Raw genomic sequence first — 24,729 nt, 5'->3', positions numbered from 1 at the left:
TGACAGGCCTCCGGCTCCTCTAAAAATAGATTCAGCTCCGACTTTTCCGATAGAGCGGTTTTTCTGGTGGAACTAGAGTTGTTTTAGAAAATATTTAATAAAACAACTTCATATATTAGATTAAGGTTATAAAAAGTCCAAATTGCCCCTTTTTTCTTCTTCTTCTTTTCTTTTTTTTTTCTTTCCCTTTTCTTTTTCCTCCTCTCCTCTTTTTCGGTCGCCATCTCCTTCCTCGCGACTCTCGTCGCCCAGCCCTGCCGCCGCCTCCTCCGCTTGGCCTCCTCCACTCACCGACGGTGGCCCCCCGCGCCTGTTCCACTCGCCGGCGGTGGCCTGCGCCCCCTCCTCCTCTGAACACGGCAGCCCGCGCCTCCTCCTCCTCCACCCATCGCGGCGCCCCGCGCCTCTTCCTCCTCCCAAAACAGCGGCGGCCGGCACCTCCTCCTCCACACGTCCGCCGCCAGCCACATCCTCCCGACCCGAAGGCCGCGCGCCTAGGCTCGTCGCCGGCCACCTCGTCCCGGCCTCGCCCGGTGGCTCGCCGCCGGCCACCTCGTCCCCGACTCCGCAGGCCCTCGCCGCCAGCCATCTCGTCCTCGCGGGCCACGCTCCAGCGGACCCCACCTGGGGGCAGGTATGGCAAAGGGTCGTCGGAGCCGTGCGGAGCCACCAATTCCTGACTCCTCGCGTGTGGAAGCCGCGAGGGGCTCCAGGCAGCTCCTCGCACGGAGCTGGTGCACAACACACCGTTTGGCAGGGCTCTTGCTGCGTTTGTAACTCTGCCAAACAGGGCCTCTGACCATTCGCCTTCCCAGTTCTTCCACACGGTTCCGCCACAAGAAAGCTCGCCGCCCTCGCGATGGCGACGGCGGTCGCCAGCCCCGGCCCCACCACGCTGAGGATGAAGCTCCTCGTCGACACGAGGGCCCAGCGCTTGCTGTTCGCGGAGGCGAGCAAGGACGCCGTCGACTTCCTCTTCTCCCTCCTCGCGCTGCCGGTCGGCACGGTGGTCATGCTGCTCGGCCAGGACGCCGTGCCCGGCAGCGTCGGCGGCCTCTACGGCAGCGTCGAGAACCTCGAGCGTTCCTACGCCCGCCCCGGCGTCGACATGGACGCGCTCCTCCGCCCCGTCGTGCCCCCGCCGGCGGCCGGCTCCGTCGGCCCCATCCTCGGCCTTGTCGACGTGAGCGCTCGCCCCAGGTGCCCGTCCTGCGGCGGCAGACCACCGCGGGAGGCGTCGCAGGTGACTTATGCGACTGGCGGCAGCCACGGAACTCTTACCATCTTGATCCCGACGGTGGATCCCAGCGAGGTGTTCGGCTTCGGCCGGAACGCTGCGGCAGGAGGGTTCGTGCAGGGCAACACGACGTACACGGTGATGGACGACCTCGCCGTCGCGCCCATGTCCACCATCTCCAGTATCTCCATCTTCAACGCCATGGCGATGAGGGATCTCGGCGCGGTGCAGGAGAGGACCGTGCACATCGGCCACGCGGAGGTGAGTGAGACCTTGCCCCCGTTCTCGCATGCGCGCAAAGCATTTGCAGGCTCTTCCTGCCAACACATGTTCGGTTCCAAACATTTGCAGGCTCTGATGATCCTCAAGGCCTCGCTCGAGTCCAAGACCATGCTCACGGATGTCTTCCTCCGCGGCAGGGCTCCTGCCCCAGCCATGCTAGCCCGTCGAGGCTGCTGGTGTGGTGTGTACACTGCTGGCTGCTGCACGGAGTCGATCGGCGCGCCAGCTTAAGATCGATCCTTCCTTGCCTCGTGCTGCTGCTGTGTTTAGTTCTGAACTGAACTGAATGTTAGGTATCACTGTTCGGTTGGCTTCGTCGTGTGAATGTGTGATGCTGCCGGTGGATTAGGAGTCAAATCATCTTTTGGTACTCGAATCATGTCTTTTGGAGTTTAGTGTCACTCTTTTGTAGCACTTTTGTTGGGTGCTGATGGATGTACCATTATGACTGGGAATTTGCTGTTCTGTGCTCGCCTGCTTTCACTATAATCTGTACGCACCTTGCGGCATTGTGTCGCCGCTCATCAGATTCATGTGTTTCAGCCTTTCAGGGTGGACGAGGCGTAGAGATTTGCGTTCCTACCTGATCTTTTTGGTCTCTGCCTCGATGATTCCCGACGTCTATCAGTTGCGATGCTCTGTTCGAAATCCGCAGTGAACTAGGACAGTAGGCGAATCGGCTACTTATGTGCAGAACTGAACCGTTGGCATCGTTTATCATGAAATAATCCAATGGTAGGGTTTGTAAGACATATTAAAGATGTTTATCATGAATAAGAAGCATTCAGGTTGAAATAATACAAGACATATTAAAGCTGTCATGCATGAACAAGTTTTTCCTATCAATCTATTCTTTTGCCCTCTCTAATATTTTTTCTCGACACTTTTTTATTAAGATTGTTCTAATATTTTTTGGAAAAGTTTTGCTTCTTTTTCGTGCGCAAACTCCGTGGGTGTTTGGATCCAAAGAGTGTCACATCCATACCAATTAGGAGTACTAAATATAAGCTAATTGTAATATTAAATTGCAGAAACCTAGAGCCAATTCGTAAGACGAATCTACACACTAAATCTAATTAATTCATAATTAATGTATATTTCACTACTGTACTATTACATGGCTAATTATAGATTAACTAGCCTATCAATTCGTGCTCCCGCACATGCTAATTAGAAATAATATAAAAATAAAAGTTATAGCTAATAATTATAATTATCTATCTCACACCCTCTTTTATCTATTAAATATTCTAACACATAATCTAAAATACATGTTTACTATTATTTAGTTGTAATAGATTTTATTTTGAATCACACCTCCATATGTATTTAGTATACATTTAATTGAACCATTCATTTGTAAATTGTTATTCTTATCTCTTTCATCATACTTAATGCATGGTGACACTGGATAGTATCTTTATATAATAGAGTAAATTTCACCAGCGGTCCCTGAACTTGTCCCGAGTTCTCATCCCGGTCCCGGTACTCTCAAAATGCATGTCTAGGTCCCTGAACTTGTCCCGAGTTCTCATCCCGGTCCCGATACTCTCAAAATGCACGTCTAGGTCCCTGAACTTGTCCCGAGTTCTCATCCCGGTCCATGAACTTGCTAATCTGTTTCATATAGGTCCAAATCTCCATAACATGCGCTCCAAACAGTACGATTAAGTGAACTGATAGGTGGGGCCCATATGGCAGTCACACCTCTCCCTTCTCCCTCCTCCCTCTGTATGGGCGCCGCCGGACCCCACCCCTAGCGTCTGTCGCCACCCGTGCGCCTGAGCTGCCACGATGGACCTCAGCTCCGCGCCGCCCCGGTCCTCATTCATGCCCCAACCGCCGCTTGGCCACGCCGACGGCAGACCCCGCATCCCCGCCGCCCTTCCACCGGCCCCATGCCCTCCCTACCCAGCCACGCTGACATCAAGGCCGTCGTCCCACGCGACCCTCGGCTACCCCGCTCCCTGTGGATGTCGTGCCACCCCGAGGGCGGCGCCCTCCATGGCCACCACCGCCGGCGCGCCCTGGCGGGAGAGCCCCGCTCTGGTCCTGGTCCCGGTCCAGCGCCCGCGGGCCCGCACAGCGCCGACCCGGCCGGCGAGCCGGCGACCCCCTCGCCCGAGCCTGCCCCCTTCCCCATTCTCAAGGTTGAAGATGGCCATGGCCATGGGCGGCGACGTTGGGAGCAAGAGAGGAGGGAGAAGGGAGAGGTGTGACTGCCATATGGCCCCCCACCTATCAGTTCACTTAATCGTACTGTTTGGAGTGCATGTTATGGAGGTTTTGAACTATATGAAACAGATTAGCAAGTTCATGGACCGGGATGAGAATTCGGGACAAGTTTAGGGACCTAGACGTGCATTTTGAGAGTACCGGGACCGGGATGAGAACTCGGGACAAGTTCAGGGACCTAGACGTGCATTTTGAGAGTACCGGGACCGGGATGAGAACTCGGGACAAGTTCAGGGACCGCTGGTGAAATTTACTCTAAGTAATAACATAAATAATATATTAATAATGATAGAGACAATAACATAAATATTATATTAGTAATGATAGAATAGTAATTTAGAATTTCCTATTGGTGCACTTCAGTATTTTGTTATAATTATATAATTTAGATTCGGATTCAGGGGTTACTTTAACTTTAATAATGATATAATTGGATAACTTATATACAAATCTACGAGGTTATTTGCATTATTTTTATAATGACATAGGGGTAATTTACACGAAGATTAGGGTGTTACTTTATATTTTATTTTATAATGGCGGAGGTGAGATACATGTTTAGGTGGTACTTTAGTCTATTTTCATAATGGCAGAGGTGGGTAATTTATTAGATAAGGTAACAGATCCGATAACTACTATGATTAGAGCAGATGCTTCTATTTTTGCGAGAATTTCTCTGTTTTTTAAGTATCCACCTAGAATTCTAGGTGGCTTCACGTGAGGCTTCAAAAGGAGCTTCCAATTATATTTTAGATTCAGATTTAGAGGTTACTTTAACTTTAACAATGATATAACTGGATAACTTATATACAAATTTAGAGAGTTATTTGTCGGTGTTTACCGCCAAGCCTGCTTAGAGATACCCTTAGCAGAAGGGTTTGTAGGTAGGGATCGACTGCTCTAGAACTCGATGGTACAAGGAACACAAAGATTTAGACAGGTTCGGGCCGTGAGTTTGTGTAATACGCTATGTCCTGTGTGGTTTGTATTGTCTTAGGTGTTGATGATTGTTTGGAGGGGGTCCCTGCCCGCCCTTATATATCCGGGGAGACAGGGTTACATGGAAAGTCCTAGCCGAGTACAGTTGGAGTCCTACTACAACACAATCGGGTAGCTTCCTTTGTACTGCAGCTAGTTCTATGCCTTTTCGGGTAGTTACAAAAGAGGTAAGGTACATCCATGAGCTATCTCTTACACTAGAACATTCTATGTCTATAAGCAGTCCCGCTGTCTCGGGTCTGACAAGCCCCCGAGCTCTTCGTAGCCGAGTCCTGCAGTCGTCGAGTACTTGGCTGGGCGTCTCCGAGTACTTCAAGTAGTCAGAACATCCTTCTGGTTGCTTCTGGCCCTTCCTTCAAATATGTCGAGTAGTCATTCAAGTACTTTCGTTTGCTTCAAGGCTGTGAGGTGCTCAAGCCCAGAAATCTTGATCATATATGGTGCGCGAAGTACTCGCGCTCCATATGGAGTAGCCCCCGAGCCTTAGGTTGAATCGCAGAATCAGGCTGAGGGTCACTTCAGTCTATTTTCCAAAAAAAATTGAAAAATAAATCTCTGATGCCTATATCCAGCAACCCCCCGAGCCTTAAATCAAAATCCCTTTTGCTGCGAGTAGCCCCCGAGCGTAGATTTGGAATTAAGGATTTAAGTCGTGGCATCAGATTTTATCCTTCAGATTATTTGCAGGATTCATCAGATCTGGAATCCAAAAAGACCTCTTTTTTCGGGTAAAATCCCAGAAAAATGATACAATTAGATCCGCCATACTGATTGCACCTGAAATAATTTCAGAAATAAAACCATGGATGTACGGCTCTTTATTCAGTGCTCACATGAGACGTTACTGTTTGGAGAATCTGCATTATTGTAGTTTTGACTGCGTCCGTGAATGCTGTCATGAATGCATCCGTGAAACGTGCACTGTTAATTCACGGGTTCTCCTTCAGTAAGTCTCCTTGTGGCTATAAAAGGCAGGATAGAGGCCTTTGCCAGAAGCACCAAAGTGTAGCGACCATGACTTTTCCTTGGTGTTCTTGCTCTCGCCCTCATGAGATTTGTGTAGTTCCTTCCAAAAAAAGATGCTAGAAGAGAACTTGCGAGTGACAAGAGAAGTCTCCGCTGCCTCCTCCTGCGTTCCTAATGCGTTCGTTGGATCCATGCTGGACATCATGTCGTTGCATCTTCCAATAAGACAGTTTTGGAGACGCTGGGTTGAGTCTCGTTGTGTCACATCCTTGGGGTTGCCTGTTTCTAGGTGCCCAAGAACTGACATCTCTAGCGGGGAAGCTTGATCTTGCCACAAAGTGTTTAGGGAGAAAGAGAAATTTCTCTGCAAGATGCTACAAGAGGACTTGCGAGGTGATTACTGTAATCTGCTTCCATACTCTTGTAGCTTATCTCCCTAAATACGAATATCTTTATTCCCGAAATGGGAATAATAAGTTTGTACTTTGTCACGGCCTCGGGCCGATCTAGCTGCAGCATGCTTTTCAGGAAGCCAAGAAGTGTGCGTGTAGACCCGAGTCGTTTTGTAAAGTGTCGAGTAGTTGTACTATGTCGAGTACTTATCCTTGTTTTGGAATGTAATCCTAGTTAAGGAAGAGGATGTCGAGTAGTCGACTAGGGATGTGAGTGTTTTCTTTTCCAGAATGTAATCTCAGAAAAAGGAATGTCTCTTTTAAATCCCATTATTTCTGCGATTTGCAACAGAGTGTTGGCCTGTTGGGTGTTTTTACCATGTTGCCACCGCCATTATAAAATGAAGCGGTAACTTAAGTTTTACCCCACCGGCCGCCACTTGTTTTTACTGCTTCAGATCTGTCTTTTCATTCTCGAGCTTCCAGATCCAAAGTTCTTGTTTCCCTTTGCTCTCCACTATCGCCCTAGGAATTCCGCCAGTGTATGCGCGGGAAGCGATCCGTAGATTTCCGAATGGCCCCCAAGAAAGCGACCAAGGGGAAGGGTGTGGTTGCAGAGCCAACTCGTGATGAGGGTTGGAACACAAGTAAGTGTTCTCAATCTGACTTAGATTCTTTGGTGTCGCAGGGTCTTTTAGTTCCCAGATCTGTTATCCAATGGTGTCCTGCCTTGGGGAAAGATCATCCGTATGAAAATACGGGGGAAATCATTGCTTTCACCTCATACTTGGAACGCGGATTGGAGTTTCCTTGCTCTTCTTTCTTTTATGGACTCCTGCGCTACTACAAGATCCAATTGCATCATCTGACCCCAAATTCCTTTGTCCATATTTCCATCTTTGTGCATTTATGCGAAGCTTTTTTGGGCATCAAGCCCCATTTTGAGCTCTTTCGCTTTCTTTTTCACTTGAAACCGCAGCCCAACAGATTCATCTTAGATGTAGTAGGGGGCGTAGGTCTCCAACTTAGGCAAAGAAAGGATAGAGTGTATATCCCTTATGACCTTAGTAATAAAGTAATCGAATGGAAACCCAAGTGGTTCTATGTCGAGAACCAGTCAAGAAGTTTTCCATCCATTATTCCCAGCGCTCCTATTCAGTGGCCTGAATGGAATAAAAAACCAGTCGACGAGAGTCAGATTTCCCAACTTCTCGAGCGAATTGCCGTTCTGAGGCAAAATATGTTGACTGTGGAAGCAGTCATATTTGACTAGATGAAGCGAAGAATTCAGCCATTGCAGGCTCGGGAATCGATTGGATTCCAGTATCAAGGAACAACTGATTCATCAAGATACTCGAAGGAAGAGATCTCGGATGATGTAGTGTTTAGTCGAATACAATGACTTCTGAAGAGTGTAAATAGAATCCCAGTTGTTCCTGGTACATTTTCTGCTACGAATCCGCCGAAGCAGGTATTGATAAGAGTAGTCGATTCATAGAAATCGAGTACTTTACCATAGCGTAAATCTGATAGGATTTACTTTCTGTAGGAGGACGTGGATCGCTTTAAAAGTAGTCCTTCACTACTAGGCATTTATTCGCCCTTTTGTTATTCTAATTTCCTCGATCTGTAAATCAAATCTTAGCATGTCATATGAGGTTTCATATAAACAGTACTGATATCCCATATTGGCTGTGCAGATGAGGCAGCTTCTGGGGAAAGGAGTGATGAGGAACACAGCCCCACTCCAAGTGCTGATGCCCAAACCGAGCGCCCAAGAAGTACTCGGTCAACGGCAAGCAAGCGTAGCAGCTCCTCCCATACCACTAGCGACAGGTAAGTAGCTAGTTATTTTGCAATCGAGTACTTTCTAGTTGTCAATTTGCAAGTTTTGATTTGTGTTTTTGCTTTTCTAAGTCCAGCGGCAAAGGTGCCACGGGCCTCAGTATGAGGATGATACTGGGGTGGGACAAACTGTCCCCTCCACCACAGTGGACCCATCAAGTGGGATCGGAGCTACTCATTCAGCGAGTAGTTCTGCTGTAAATAAGATCGTTGATGCGGGTAAGCTGGCCATGATCACAAAGCCTGCCCGCAAATTTGGCATCAAGGAATTTGCCCTAATAAGAGCTTCTGCGTAAGTTCTTTAGAACTTGTATGTGTAGGGTCTATTTTGAATCTAGTAGTTTATAACTACTTTGTTTTTGCAGAGATGCAGTCCTGGGTGAGGACGCGAGGGCTGAGAGCCACTCGGATTCTCAGCCGGGGCTGGAGAAGCCCCCGAGTACTCCTGAGATGAGTACTCGTGATGCGGAGGCGATGGCCAACGCTATGCTTCTGGATTCTCCATTGCCGAACTTGGAGAGGGCCAATGAGAAAATCCCAGAGGATGAAGGAAGCGACAGGCTTCCAAGAGAAAGAGAAGGCGATAAGCTTCCTGAGGGAGGCGATGATAAACAGCCTGCGGAGACCCCTGCATGTAAGCTTGTAGTGCCTTGTAGAAATGTATCCTTTTGTTTGCTCTTAATGTAATTAAGTAGCATGTTTTTCCTTTAGATTCCCAAAACATGGGGGATACTATAGGAAAAATCGAAGAAGTGCCCAAGAAGGCTGTTGTTGTGGCGAGTACTTCCCAAGTTATATCGGGAAGTGACTTGTCGCGAGAGAAGGTAGAGCATGCTTTAAGCTGCTGGAGGTAAGTAGTCGAATGCTTCGAGTACTTTTTATAGTAGATCGAGTAGTATGCTGATCTTTTTGTTTTGCAGGAGGCACTGGGACGAAAGGGTGTCCAGACGCTAGATGAGACAGAGCTAAATGCTCTCAAGGAGAGGGTTAAGACGCTCTCATCTGAGAAGACTGCTCTTGAAGGAAAGCTGAAGAAGCTTTCCCAATCAAAGAAAGGTTAGTATTTAGCATTTGATATGCACTCGACTAGTAGATCCGCTTGGTGTTTATAAGATTTTCTTTTTAATCGAGTACACAGCTTGTGCCAAATCTTTAGAGATTCAGGAAAGCTTGGTACTGGATTTAAAGATTCTTATGTACTGAAACACAGATGAGATAGAGAAGCTTAAGAAGATTAAAGAAGACTCTGACCGTGAGGCAGCATCGATGCTGCAACAACTCAAGACTTTGTCAGAGTCTCGAGACTCGATGCAGCGTGAGCTCATGGAGCTGAAAGAAGTCAGAGATGCCGCCCTGGAGGTAGCCGAGGCCATGGATATCCCAGTTAGAGATGGAGATGAACCACTCACGCTGGCCAGGAGGCTTCGCAGGGTGCCTGGGGCCTTCGAGAGGTTTGTTTCCCACATTACCTGCCAGTACGTAGGTCACGTACTTGGGCTGGTGAAATTGTCTGGATGCTCTTGGTCAAGGAGCCAAGGCTGATTGTACTGATGATCGGTTCCGTCAGTACTTGGCGGAAACTTCCGGGGTGGCTGATCATATTGTAGAAGCCTTGAGCAGAGCAGAGTCTCCTTAAGTTTTCTTGTATTTGAGTTGGCATGTGAGCCAGAAGTACTTTAAACAAATGCTGGATGTTTGTGTAAAGTCAAGTACTTGTTAGGATTGTGGAATCCCTTAATGTGTCGAGTAGTTGTACTTGTGGGTTCTGAGTGTAGGCAGCATCGGGCTCACTCAGTCATAATAGTAGATACGATGCATTGTATCCGTGGGTGCCTTAGGAGGCAACATATTCTCGAATCAAATCGAGTTTGTATGTTTCTGAATTGTAACAATAGTGCTGACCGGTTAGGATTGAATCCCGCGGGATTAACCAAGTGGGAATAGCACTTAAAGGTATGAGAAGCCATAGCTTAGTATCAATTTCCTTCTTGGAGGAAAAATTTTCAATTAGCACGCGGCTAATATGAACTTTGTTGTTCAAATGGGGGAAGAACTCTTATTGAGTATTTAGGAGTTTTAAGAAGTTTCTCGATAGATATGGAGACGGAAAGCTCTCGACAAATACTTAGATTATTAAAGGAAAACATGAGTTCTTTTTGTATCTCAAGCAAGCAAGTAGTACCCGTCAAGTACTCGAGGCTAAAAGATTCTATAACGGAGATTCCCATAGTAAACTAAGCAAGCGGGAAACTTGTGTCAACTTATTTTAGAGTATCAAGAACTTATCTGTACTCCTTGAGGGGTTTTCGCAGTTGACCATTTAGGATAGACCTTGTCTGGTTACCCAGATAGTATGCAACTGTTTGCGAGAATGGCCCAAACTACTCGATCGTATCGAGTAGTATGTCCTATTAATGGACTGGATTGATTTCTAGAATAGAACTGTTAGGATTGAACTCCGTCGAGTTAACCAAGACGTGAATATTCTAGAAACATCCCAAACTTACTCGAGCAGAGCGAGTAAGGTGTCCTACCTAAGGACTGGAGTAACTCTAAGGCAAGTCTGTTTGGTACTAACCCCGTTGAGTTGTCCAAGATGAAGGTGCCGAAAGAGTATCCAAGACCTACTCGAGCCAGCGAGTAGGGTGTCCTTTTAACTAAGGACTAGAGTAATCCGTAAGACAGAACTGTTAGGTACGAACCCCGTCGGGTTACCCAAGACGTAAATGTCGAAGGGATATCCAAAACTTACTCGAGCGAGGCGAGTAAGGTGTCCTTTTAACCAAGGACTGGAGTAATCCTTAAGACAGAACTGTTAGGTACGAACCCCGTCGGATTGCCCAAGACGTAAATGTCAAAAAGATATCCAAAACTTACTCGAGCGAGGCGAGTAAGGTGTCCTTTTAACCAAGGACTGGAGTAACTCTTATGGCAAGTCTGTTAGGTACTAACCCCGTCGGCTTGCCCAAGATGAAGGTGCCGAAAGAGTATCCAAGACCTACTCGAGCGGGGCGAGTAGGGTGTCCAACCGGAGGACAAGAGTGTCTTTTAGGACAGAACTGTTAGGTAACCCCGTCGGGTTGCCCAAGACGTAAATGTCAAAAAAGCACTCGAGTGAGAACCGTAAAAACTACTCGATAGTTGCTCTAATGCTGAGCAAGACTTTCGAGGTGGGGTATTGGTCGTGTGAGCGAGAGCCAAGTAGTTGATATAGGAGAAATCAACTTTATTTGGATTTGTCGAAATTACAATAACTATAAAGTGACAGACTCTGACTCTTAAGACCACCCCCTTGCTCGTTGGACATGAGCAATGATTTACATGACTGAATAAGGCTTATTCGAAAAAGGAACTTAGTCGATATGATGATCGACTAGTACCACTAGTCGACGCAGAGGTCGACTAGATTTATTGGTGGTGTCTCCTTTAGGAGAGGTGCCCTAAGGGCCTTGCGGATTGAGTCACACTGAAAGATCGTGTGAGAGCTCTTTGGGTGGATAAAGCACTTGCGTAGTAGTACTTTGTTGATCCTGTTTCCACTCTGAGATGATTCAGCTTGATGCTGGGTGCGTGGTTTACCCTGAGGACGGGTACTGGTGATTGCCGGCTTGTACTTCTTGAAAGATGCAGAAGCCTTTGGCGGGATGCGGTAGTTGGAAGAAGGGCTGTATGCCTCAACTTCCTCACGTTCCTTTCGTCTTGAGATGATAACGTTGCGCGCATCATGCCCAGCGTTGATCACACTGCGGAGGTCGCAGTTGGAGTAGTCGTAGTTGTCGCCTTGCTGTTCCTGAAGGCTGTTAGCAAGGCACTGACGCCTGAACGCCCTCTTCTGGTTGAGGTGGCGACGACGTTCGTAGAAATCTTCTGCTGGATGCTACTCGTCCAGTTGGACGGTGACGGTCACCGCTAGAGGAGGAGGAGGAGGAGCAGGTAGATGTTCCTTGGTAGTAACTTGGGCTTCTGTAATTGTAGGAGGAGTAGTTTTCATGTTGTCGGAAAGGTACTCATTGAAATCATCAGAATTGTAGTCGTCGAGGTTGAGACGCTCCATGGGATCATCCTCAGGTTCTTCGGCTATACGAACCATGAGGATTTCACGGCAGAGGTCTTAAATTTCTTGGTCTTGTTTGCTTGAGGACGGGTCTAAAGGAGTGCTCTGTTCGTAGGGCAGATCCTCTAGCTGTGAGGCAGAAGCGTTGGGATCTTGTGCCTTCCTGAGGTGCACTATCCGTCCTTGCGGCGTTGCATATATAATCAGGTTATGGAGGGAGTCCTGATCGGACTTGAGGTTCTTTGCCAAGTTGGACTTGACTTGTTTACTATACTAGATTAGGTCATCCAGTTGTTCCTCCGGGTCGGAGGAGTACTCGGATTCGGAGTCGGTTAGCCCACCGATTTTTGAGTATGTATGATTTGGGTGAGCGAGAAGCGGTATGCACATCTCTACACGGACGGCGTTCTCGTTCATCTAGTGTAGCCATGATTGAGTAGGAGTTAGCCCTTCAGGCTCCTTAATCCAGGGTTTGTCATAAATTGAGTCGCTGGATTGTTCTGGGGCCTTGACTTTTCCTTTTTTAAGCTTGGCCGGTTCCCAAAGAGCGTCGGCATGCTCGGTTGGTTTGGCCATGGCGTCCATGAACAGCTTGACATTGTCTGACCACTCTTCAAGATCATCAAATGGTTCAAAGTTCTCGAGACTGTTCATGAAGCGGTCAAAGTCCTGATCGAACTTGGACTCGACTGGTTTCGGAGTCCGAGTGTGAGCAGGTTCCGGTGAAGGGCTCTGAGGTATTATGGAGATAGACGGTCCCATCCGAACAACTCGGGGGTTTGTCTCACCAGCTCCCCCACAGATTCCTCCTCCCGATTTCTGCTCTTTGTTTTGCAGGGTGCTTTCAGCCACCTTGATGCAGTTAGCAAGCTTTGAATTTACCCGATCGATCCCTGAGTGCATGTCGCCCGACCTCTTCTGCGGTGGGTTTAGTGCTTTCGAGTTCTACTGTAGCGCAGATGGGCTGAGAGCGGTTTTTGCAAGTTTGATGCAGCCCTCTATCGATCGTGAAACTTGATCCACTCCGGCGAGTAGTTCTTAGCTCTTGATCTTAGGGCATTTGATTGTCTTCAAATGAGCCAAGTATTTTCCAAGAGTTTTGGAAAAGTAAGGCTCTTAGGAATCAGAATTTGTGTCGAACTCGACCAAACCAAGAGTTCGATTTTGAGTTGTCACGTTGTAGGAACATGGGGTAGCAAAAATAAAAATTTTCTACCACATAAACCAGGATTACTACAGTTATAGATCACGGGATTACCACTAGACGCGCGGTTGCAGATAGAAGTCGGCAGTGCAGTCGCGTGAACCTCCTCACGAACGGCTCGTCCTTGTGCAGCAAGTGCAGCACCTCCACGAAGTCCACACGTACGGGAAGAAGCTTCGCACTCTGGATTGCTAGATCTACGAGAACGAACTTGGGCTAGATGCACGAGAAAGCGTAGCAGGGAGGAGGGGGCGGCTAGGGTTACTGTAGCTCCTTTGTATTTATAGCTCCTTTGGGCGCCCCTTAGGTGGGCTTCCATGGACCCCACCTTAGGCATCCCCTAATGGGCCAACTGAAGCCCATTAGTGCATCTAAGCCCAGTCTAATTTAGATCTCATCCTCATTAGACTTCTGGCCCTTAAGTGTGTGACCCTATGGGCTCACGCGTGAATAGACATGGCCCAGTACTCCTACTGGCCAATAGTTGATAGCGGTCTCTAGCAAGACGTGTCAACACCTAAGCACGCGCGAATCATATCTGTCGAGCCGTCACAATCTTATACATGCTGTTCCCTTTGCCTCACGATATTTGGTCTTGCTTGAAGCCGGCCACTCTTTCTCGATCCTGTGATTCCGAATACTTGGTTAACTCTTAACCCCAGCATGGCCATGCATTTCCTGATCCGAATCACTCGAGGGGCCCAGAGATATCTCTCTTGTAGAGAGGGGCAAATGCCATCTTGACCGACTATGTCTCACGTCATGCTTCTCGACAGACCCGAAAGCCACCTTTATGACTACCCTGTTACGGAGCGTTTGATGGCTCCTAAGTAAGTCGGTTCACATCTTGAGTACATACGACGATCTCAGGTCTTAGGACACAGCGTACATATTGTGTAATGAGAAGTTATCATCTCGTGTTGGGTCAATTCAGTCTCATATCTCATATGAGCCCACATTATTAGTTTGACATCCCCATGTTTATGACTTGTGAAACGTAGTCAATCAACTAATACATGTGCTAGTCTAATATTCATGTGTGTCCTCACATGAACTCCGACTAGGAACATTTTAGAATATTCATACAAGTATAGAGTTTCACAAATACTTCGCATAAGCATTAATCAATACAAGTTGTCATCCATGAATATTCAAGGTACACTTTATTAACCATGAATACAAGGAAATATGATTGTCTCTAGGGCATATTTCCAACAGTCTCCCACTTGCACTAGAGTCAATCCAGAATGTATCTAATACCCATTGCTCTTGTGTGCCTCTCATGCTTGGGCTGTGGATTTTTGAACCATATGAGAAATGGATTTTTGAAGCTTGCATATCTTTCCAGCATTGGTCGGATCAACAAAACCCTCGGGCTGCATCATATACACGTCCTCGGTCAGATTTCCATTAAGGAAAACTGTTTTGACATCCATCTGCCATGTTTCATAATCGAAATATGCAGCAATAGCAATAATAATCCGAACAGATTTAAGCATTGCCACGGGCGAGAAAGTCTCATCGTAGTCAACTCCTTGAACTTGTCGAAAACCTTTTGCGACAAGTTGAGCTTTATAGATGTGAACATTTCCATCTATATCTTTTTCCTTCTTATAGATCCATTTGCACTCGATGGTTCTCACACCATCAGGCGGGTCTATCAAGTTCCAAACTTGATTTTCCTTCATGGATTCTATTTCGGATTTCGTGGCATCTTGCCATTTCTCAGAGTCAGGGTCTGCCATCGCCTCTGCATATGTTGCAGGCTCATCATTGTCTAACAATAATAATTCCCGCGCTGCGCGGAGCCTTGCTGACCTTCGTGGTTGCGGAGGTGCTTCTGTTGCCATAGGCATCTCAACTTGTTTAGCTAAATTAGCGTCACTTGTAGAGTCTTGTCCTATTGGCTCATCTCGAACTTCTTCGAGTTGCACCATTCTTCCACTTTTCTCTCCTTTGAGAAACTCTTTCTCTAGGAAAATTCCGTTCCGAGCGACAAACACTTTGCCCTCAGATCGATTGTAGAAGTAATACCCTAAGGTCTCATTTGGGTATCCCATGAATATGCACTTATCCGATTTGGGTGCAAGCTTGTCAGACTGGAGTCGTTTGACAAATGCTTCACAATCCCAAATCTTTAGAAAAGACAAACTGAGAGTCTTGCCAGTCCATTTCTCATATGGTGTCTTATCTACGGATTTTGATGGCACCCTATTTAATGTGAAAGCTGTTGTTTCTAGAGCGTAACCCCAAAACGATAGCGGTAGGTCCGACTGGCTCATCATTGATTGAACCATGTCCAACAGAGTTCGATTACATCGCTCAGACACACCGTTTCTCTGAGGTGTTCCAGGCGGGGTAAGTTGTGGAACAATTCCGCAACTCTTTAGATGATTGCTAAACTCGTGGCTCAGATATTCACCTCCACAATCAGATCGTAAAGCTTTAATTTTCTTGCCACACTGATTTTCAACTTCACTATGAAATTCTTTGAACTTTTCAAAAGTTTCAGACTTATGCTTCATCAAGTAGACATAGCCATATCTACTCAAGTCATCAGTGAAAGTTATAAAGTATTGGAATCCACCTCTAGCAATCGAGCTCATTGGTCCACATACATCAGTATGTATGAGTTCCAGTAAGTCCGATGCTCTCTCTAGAAAACTTGTGAATGGCGCCTTGGTCATCTTGCCTAGCAAACAAGCTTCGCATGTCTCGTATGACTCAAAATCAAACGAAGTTAGAAGTCCATCCGAATGGAGCTTCTTCATGCGTTTCTCGCTTATATGACCGAGACGACAATGCCACATGTAGGTAGGATTCAAATCAGCAAGCTGGGGCCTTTTAGCATTAATATTACAGATAGGTGAATCATCAAGATTTAAAACAAATAGCCCATTCACAATGGATGCAAAAGCCACAAACATATTATTCTTAGAGATAGCACAACCATTGTTTTCACTCGCAAAAGAATAACCATCCTTCATCAAACATGAAGGAGACAGAATGTTTCGACTCAAACTAGGAACAAAATAACAATTACTAAGCTCCAAGACAAATCCTGACGGTAGGTGAAGTTGCATCGTCCCGATGGCCACAACAGCAACTCTTGCATTATTGCCGACGCGGAAGTCAACTTCTCCTCTTCCAACGCTTCTACTCTTTGTTAGTCCCTACATCGAATTGCATATGTGAGCAACCGATCCGGTATCAAATACCCAAGAATTAACATAAGAATCAGCGGGGAATATTTCTGTAATATGAATAACAAGCGTACCTGAGGTGGAAGAACGGTTCTTCAACGAGGCGAGGTACAGCTTGCAATTCCTCTTCCAGTGTCCCTTCTCTTGACAATGAAAGCACTCATTATCTGCAGCTGGTCCAGGTTTAGCCTTGGGTGCAGGGTTTGGCTTAGGGTTCGCAATCTTAGCCTTGTCCTTCTTCTTCCAAGAAGAACCTTTCTACTTGAAAGCAGGCTTATTCTGGACAGCCATCACATGACTGCCGCTTGTGCTCTTCTTGATGTCACTCTCTGCTGTCTTGAGAATGCCACACAGTTCAGTCAGGCCCATTTCAGCCCCATGCATATGGTAGTTCGAAATGAAGTTCCCATAGCTTAGCGGTAAAGAGGTGAGAATGAAATCAATGGCCAATTCTTGGCCAAGTGGGAAGCCCAGCTTCTCCAACCTCTCTGTGTAACCAACCATCTTGATTACATGCGGACCCACTGCAGCGCCTTCTGCCAGCTTGCTCTCAACAAAGGCCTTGGACACATTGAACCTTTTAGTTCTGACCTGAGTTTGAAACATGTCCTGAAGCGCCACGATCATATCGTGTCATGGTTTGTCTCGAACTGCATTTGTATGTCAGGTTCCATGCAAGCGAGCATAAGGCAGCTTATTTCAGGGTTGTTGTCACAAGCCTTTCTGTAAGCAGTCTTTTCCTCAGCAGGTGCATCATTAGCAGGCTCTTCTGGTAATGGGGTATCCAGAACATCTTTCTTTTTCTCTGCCCTAAGAACAATTCTCAGGTTGCGGATCCAATCCGCATAGTTAGTCCCATTCAGTTTGTCCTTCTCAAGGACCGAACGCAATGAAAAGGATTGGGTGTTATTGCGGACCATGATCTACAACAAAATAATAATACAAAATACTAAGACAAACGTATTCATGATGGAGTAAACGACTTTAAGCAATTAACAAAATTTACTCCCACTAAAATCAATATCCCTCTATTGATTCTTAGCGATTCAAGACCCACAACTATCAAGTCGACTAGTGAGCTTCAGCATCACCGCTAGAAGACTAGATAGATCGGTAAGCAACTCTTTAATAATCATATCACATATGACTATGTCCTTAAGTGTGTGACCCTATGGGCTCACGCGTGAATAGACATGGCCCAGTATTCCTACTGGCCAATAGTTGATAGCGGTCTCTAGCAAGACGTGTCAACTCCTAAGCACGCGCGAATCATATCTGTCGAGCCGTCACAATCTTATACATGATGTTCCCTTTGCCTCACGATATTTGGTCTTACTTGAAGCCGACCACTCTTTCTCGATTCTGTGATTCGGAATACTTGGTTAACTCTTAACCCCAGCATGGCCATGCATTTCCTGATCCGAATCACTCGAGGGGCTCAGAGATATCTCTCTCTTGTAGAGAGGGGCAAATCCCATCTTGACCACTATGTCTCACGTCATGCTTCTTGACAGACCCGAAAGCCATATTTATGACTACCGTGTTACGGCGCAGCGTTTGATGGCTCCTAAGTAAGTCGGTTCACATCTTGAGTACATACGACGATCTCAGGTCTTAGGACACAGCGTACATATTGTGTAATGAGAAGTCATCATCTCGTGTTGGGTCAGTTCAGTCTCATGTCTCACATGAGCCCACATTATTAGTTTGACATCCCCATGTCCATGACTTGTGAAACGTAGTCAATCAACTAATATATGTGCTAGTCTAATATTCATGTGTGTCCTCACATGAACTCCGACTAGGAATATTTTAGAATATTCATACAAGTATAGAGTTTCACAAATACTTCACATAAGCATTAATCAATACAAGTTATCATCTATGAATATTCAAGGTACACTTTATTAACCATGAATACAAAGAAATATGATTGCCTCTAGGGCATATTTCCAACACACGTTTTCTGGGTTGTCCGAGTCGAGTTCGGGTGGAACTCTTTTCTCATCGAGATCCACGGACTCGCGGATGCCGGCGAGTTGGGAGCGGGTTTTCGATTTAGGCGAGTTAGGCGTGACAAGGTGGCTGGAAAAGCCTCCCGTTCCATCAGTCGTGCAAGCCCAGGAACCGAAAACGAAAGTCGTGACTTCTGGCACACTGTTGGCGTTGCTTGATCCGGCCATCGAATTCGTTGGTGAACTTGCCGAATCCCCTACCTGGCGCGCCAGCTGTCAGTGTTTACCGCCAAACCTGTTCAGGGATACCCTTAGCAGTAAGGTTTGTAGGTAGGGATCGACTGTTCTAGACTTCGATGGTACAAGGAACATAAAGATTTAGACAGGTTCGGGCCGCGAGTTTGCGTAATACCCTACGTCCTGTGTGGTTTGTATTGCATTAGGTGTTGATGATTGTTTGGAGGGGGTCCCTGCCCGTCCTTATATATCCGGGGGGATAGGGTTACATGGAAAGTCCTAGCCGAGTACAGTTGGTGTCCTACTACAACACAATCGGGTAGTTTTCTTTGTACTGCAGCTAGTTCTATGCCTATTCGGGTAGAGTTAAAAAAGAGATAAGGTACATTCATGAGCTATCCCTTACTCTAGAACATTCTATGTCTATTAGCAGTCCCGTTGTCCCGGGTCTGACATTATTTACATTATTTTTATAATGACATAAGTGGATGATTTACACAAAATTAGGGAGTTATTTTAGATTTTGTTTTATAGTGATGGAGGTGAGTAATTTAAATACATATTTAGAGGGTTATAATGTCAGATTGATGACTAGATGTTTCTGAGCAAGCTCGATCTGCCGCCCTCAAAGTTTCATACCGTATCAGTGGAAGTCAAGATTCTAGATACAGCATGGTTCTCACGTTGCTGGTTTTGACGACCCGGCTCAAAAGTTCACCCATGCTTTGGCCATGCCAAGTTGGCAACAGGTCTTCTCCCACATCCGCAACTCGGAAATGGCACGGTAGAAATCGCCGGTCAGGTTTACGCCGTTACGCGGTTCTGCCGTGGTATCTACAGTAAGGAACAGGATGGAAAGTTTTGACAGGTCGGCATCGTGGAGCGACGCCGAGCGCACATCACACGATCGATCACATTCACCGGCTTCTCACTTTCTCAGACCCGCACCGTCTGCTGTTCCTGCGCAATCTTTTGCTTGCTCCAGTTGCTCTTGCTCTGATCGAGTACACGTCCTGTCATCCTCTCTCTCCCTCCCTCTCGCCTCTGGCAGGGCGTGGCCGACGTGTGGAGGCGCGCGAGCGACCAGTGACCACACGGGTGCTTGCGCGGTGCGCTCGTGTCACCGTCTTGAGGTCCATGTTTCTCTTGAGGCCCGTGCAGTGCAGCTATGCCATCATCGACCGTCGTCCCACACGAAGAAGCACGCTACTAGTAGCAGTCCGCGTGAGCTCGCTCCCCAACAAAGATGGCAACCACGCTGAGCCTGAAGCTCCTCATCGACAGGAAGGCGCAGCGGGTGCTGTTCGCGGAGGTGAGCAAGATCACCGACTTCCTCCTCTCCCTCCTTGCCCTGCCCGTCGCCACGGCCGTCAAGCTCCTGGGGAAGGACGCCATGGTCGGGTGCGCCGGGAACCTGTACGCGAGCGTCGAGAAGCTCGACTCCACCTACATCCAGACCGGCGCACAGTGACAAAAGTTCCCAGATCGATGGATAACGTGGAACGCGATACGTGATATATTGTTTAAAAGTGATTTTCAAAAATATGCCCGCGATCCCGGTACGGGAACGACGATCCTGGTACGGGCGTTCCCTGTGACTGTGGACCGGCGCGCCCAAGCAGGCGCTCCTCGCCCACACCGTGCTCTCGTTCGGCAACTCCCTTCTCTGCCTATCGGAGAACACCATCTACAGGTGCACCGGCACTAGCTACAGCAACTGCCGCACCTACGTCACTTGCGTGTACGGCAGGGCGTGCCCGACCTGCGGAAACACGATGGCCCCGTTTGGAGGGCTTCACCGCGGCTTCACGAGCGGCTCCAGGTGAAGTCCTCCCAAACATTTGTTTTAGGACCGGCTTCACGTGTGAAGCCAGTTCTGAAGCCGTCGGTGGCTTACACAGGCAAGGTAAAGCTATGAAATCGTGGCTTCACGTGGCTTTCACATCAATCTAACAAGTGAAGCTGTTTTGCCAAACATTTTCTTAAACGGCTCCAACTCCACCAGAAAAGCCGCTCCATCTGAAGAGCCAGAGCCGGAGCTGTTTTTGGAAGAGCCGAAGCCCTACCAAACGGGCCCGATGTCGGCGGCGGCTCAGCTTCTGTCGTCGTCGGCCGTGTCGGAGAGCGCGGTTAAAGGGTTCGAGCAGGGCATGATGAGGTACATGGTGCTAGACAACCTCACCGTCACCCCCATTTCCACCGTTTCCACTTTCCAGCATCACTATGTTGACAGCCATTCTAGCAGTTTATAGGCTAACCGGTCAGATCGGTCTGTCCAGTTCTAATCCGAGTAGGCTTCGTTTTCTTTTGGAAATTCTTGTATAAACCGATTTGGAGAGGGGTACGACTTCCCCGGCCTATAAATATAAAGTCTAAGGCCGATTGAGGTATTTCCAATCAAATCAATCAAAATATCGCATTACTTTTTATCTCTCAAACTCTAGTCTTTTCTAACCCTAGATTGCTTTCTTCTTTTGTCTCGACGACGTTTGAAGACGTTCTGAGTGGCCTGCCGACCTCAGAGCAACCCTAGCCGCGCAAGCTCCGACGGGGTCCCTGCGGAGCTCGCGTTTCTAGGTCTTCGCAGTTCTCTGCTCCACACCGGTCAGACCGGTCTGCGGAACCGGTCAGACCGGTCCGCCAGGGCATCGCTGGTTCAGATCGTTTTGATGATCTTCTGCGCATTCTAGTGCATTCGAGTGTGTTGGCGCGATTCTGTGTTACCCTGGAAACGAATTCGGCGGCATACCATAGAGTGGTTCAGGTGTGAACTCAGGGTCCAAACCGGAATTGGGCCGGACCGGTTTGACCGGTCAAACCGGTTTGGTGAACCCTGGTCCCACATGGGTCTCACGCCCCCACGTGACTACTCCCATTCTCCTTTTTCTAGCGGCTGCATCCCCTTCCGGTCTTTCTTCCCCTTCCTTTCTCTCTTTTCTTTTGCTCTGGATCTGGATCTGACGTGCAGGTGCAGCCCGGCGGTGCAGTAGGTGTTCGCCTCCCTGACGGCGCGGAGCTCCTCGGCGGTGATGTGGCCGTTGCCGTCGGCGTCGAACACCCAGAATGCCTCCATGAGGTCGTCCTCCCCGCTGGAGGCGGGCGGCTACGCGGCAATGGCGGCCACGACGTCCAGCTCGTCGTCGGAGGGCTCACCGTGGCTGAGGCGCCGTGGAGGACTGCGCCAGCGCGTCGGAGGAGAGGCGGCAAGCACCCGGTAGCCCCTGTTTTTTTCTTTTTCTTTTTTCTTTTTTATTTTTTGATGCAAAAATGTTCACAAAATTTTTCCCCAATTTTTTTAATTCTGGATACAAATTTTTTTCCTCCATTTTTTTTTCAATTCTTCTCTTCTAAATTTTTCTCCTTGAAATATTTTTATTTTCTCTCGAATTTTTTTCTTTTGAAAAAGTTTTTCCGAAAATATTTTGTCACAAAACGACAAAACAATGCCAAAAAGGAAAAAATTGATGATTTTCTCCTTGAAATATTTTTTATTTATCTCTAATATTTTTTTTGAAAAGTTTCCCTGAAAACTTTTTATCACAAAACGACAAAAGAATGCCAAAAAAAAATGAAGCATCCCTCCGGTCGCTCGTAAATTGGAATTGCCCGGAGTTGTTTGGAGTTGGCTGTTTGGGCTAGCTGGGCAACGTTTAGTTCCCAAAAGGATTTGCATAGTATCTATTACATTGAATTTTCCACAACATGCGCAGAGTATAAATATAATTGAAAAAATAATTAATTATATAATTTAACTGATTAGAATGGGACGAGACGCTTTCCGGACGAGAGCGCACGGTGGCGCGGCGCAGGCTTGCCCGCTTGCTGTACCGCATCGCACATCATCATCTTATCTTTCTCAAGACCTCCCTCAGAAACAAAAGGATCTAAATTATCAGCAGAATTTTTTTAAAAAAATTGAACATTTCGATGAGAAGGATGCATGCCATCTTCCTCCTCTTGATTGTTCAATCTTTTTAAAATCTACCATGATTGTTAATATGTTTTCCCTATCACTCAATCCTTTTGCTCTCTCTGCTTTTCTCGGCTCTTTTTTTTAATTAAGGTTGTTTTAGAAGTTTTATAGGAAAGTTTCGAATTTTTTGCTTGTGCAAGCTCTATGCAATAATTTGAAAATTCATCGCTGAAATGTTATTTAGCAAATTTTCTCAAAATGCTTTATGCAAAACGTTTGCGCTCATTTTTATAAAAAATCGTATTTTTTTGAAAAGGTTTTCTAAAATGCCATTTGGAAAAAGAAAACTTTACCCTAAAGTGTTTATTCAAATGATCTCAAATTATTTAATGAAAAGTCCAGTGAAAATTAAACACTTCTTCAAAATAGGCGAGTTAAAGAATCTAGATCATCTAGCTAGGGCTAGGCCCTCGGTCCTCCATGATGGCGCTGCAATCTATGTCGTAATTGCATCTGAGCTGAATTGTTCCATCACATGGGCACCGGCAATGGGATGAAAAAGTAGTAAGTAAGCAATAAATGAACTCTATTACCCGATAGCAAGCATCGTGAAAGCAGGCAATAACTAAAGGGAGGCCGCAACGGCCCATAACGAGCTCACGATAAGGATCCACGTCATGTTTTAGGCTGTTTAGATTCAAAAAATCAAAATACAAAATTTTTGTAAATCACTTACATGGTGTACTAAATATTATTGAAAAATAAATCGCATTACACAAATGGACTGTAAATCGAGAGACGAATCTAATAAGCCTAATTAGGGCGTGATTAGACACTAAATTACTACAGTAAATCTACAGTACATATGCTGTAATGATGGATTAGGTAGGCTCATTAGATTCGTCTCGTAGTTTACAGACGAAATCTATAATTAGTTTTGTAATTAGTCTACATTTAATATTTTAAATGTGCAATATTTCCTTCTAAAAATCCAAAAATCCAAAGTGAACTAAACAAGACCTTAGCTTACATGGAGGTGAGAGAATCAAAGAAAGAGAAAACGACGTGGCTGCTGTCTATTTGATACATACAGATAGCTAAACAGACAACTTGTACAATTGATCGTCTATTTAGCTGTCTGGAAGATATTTAATATATCTTTTGACACATAAATTATGATGATCTCTTACATAATTGGATCTTTGTAGCATTGTGTAGGCATGGATCAGTTCACATAGTACACATGTTACCACAGTATACTTCGGTTCACACAATTAAAACATTAAATTTGAAATGGCCAGCACTTCGATTGACACTTGACATGAAATCAGTCCACACTTGATAGGAAATCAGTTCACACAGAATAATACTTGACGCGTCAACTATTTATACACGCATACAAGCAGAAACAACATCTTGCAGGCGCCAGCTCTGGCACCTCTCATTAGGAACATAAACAGCTTGCCCCCCGCCCCCGCCCCCCCCCCCCCCCCCCCCCCCCGCGCTGGCTCTAACTGAAAACTACGGAAACAGGTTCATAAACAACGGCTACAGGTTATATATATGCAGACTGAAAACTTTCAGGTTCCAATAGACGGAAAACTTTCAGGTTCCAAAATGCTAGTGCAACAGGTCATATATATGCAGTTCCAATAGCATACATGCAGCCATCAGGTTACCATCAGATTAACTAAAGATGTCATTTCAAAACTGAAACTGAAATAGAAGCTGCCATGGTTGCCATGTCATTTCAAAACTGCAATATGAAACAAACGGTTAACTGACAGCATTTAACTGAAAATTGCATCCTTGCTTCAATTATTTTTGGAATAGCTTGCATGTCCCAACTCGAGTTGCTTCAATTTTCAATTATTTATGGTTGGCGTAGGACATCGTCGGGGACAACGGCACTCGCAAGGTGGGCTGTTTGTCGGCTTTTTCTTGGGTGGTGGTGCGGAGTGGTGGTTTTGTATGGAGTCGACTTGAGTTGCGCAACCGTGTTAATGTCCCAGTTCAACCGGTTGTTGTTTGAGTTGAGTTTGAGAGGAGTTGTTCGGTTGTCTTGGCCGGTGGTGGCGTCGTTGTGTTTGTTGTGGTGCCCAGTCTAGACGTTGTTCCTCTTTTAATATAATTGGCAGCTCTCCTGCCTAGTTTGTTTTAAAAAAAATTACAGTTTATACACATGAATGGATTCTACGCAATCACAG

At 46.5% G+C, this 24,729-nt stretch overlaps 1 protein-coding gene across 1 annotated transcript; it reads left to right on the top strand.

Annotated features, from left to right (window-relative positions):
* The first annotated feature begins 666 nt into the window (after window positions 1–666).
* On the top strand, window positions 667–2,042 carry LOC120675686. The gene is made up of 2 exons (XM_039956884.1): window positions 667–1,498; window positions 1,589–2,042. The coding sequence occupies exons 1-2, from the start codon at window positions 860–862 to the stop codon at window positions 1,748–1,750; spliced, it is 801 nt and encodes a 266-aa protein (XP_039812818.1). The 5' UTR covers window positions 667–859; the 3' UTR covers window positions 1,751–2,042.
* Window positions 2,043–24,729: the final 22,687 nt, after the last annotated feature.

The sequence above is a fragment of the Panicum virgatum genome, chromosome 5N, assembly GCF_016808335.1.
Source record: "Panicum virgatum strain AP13 chromosome 5N, P.virgatum_v5, whole genome shotgun sequence".
NCBI classification, from domain to species: Eukaryota; Viridiplantae; Streptophyta; class Magnoliopsida; order Poales; family Poaceae; genus Panicum; species Panicum virgatum.
The sequence above is the reverse complement of the archived record's forward strand: the minus strand, read 5'-3'. Positions and strand labels throughout refer to the sequence as shown.

What these genes read in the sequence shown, in the direction of transcription:
- LOC120675686 (XM_039956884.1), top strand. Translation starts at nt 860, where the DNA reads ATGGCGACGGCGGTCGCCAGCCCCGGCCCCACCACGCTGAGGATGAAG. An exon ending in TGCACATCGGCCACGCGGAG is followed by an intron (nt 1,499 to 1,588) that starts GTGAGTGAGACC and finishes AAACATTTGCAG; the next exon opens with GCTCTGATGATCCTCAAGGC.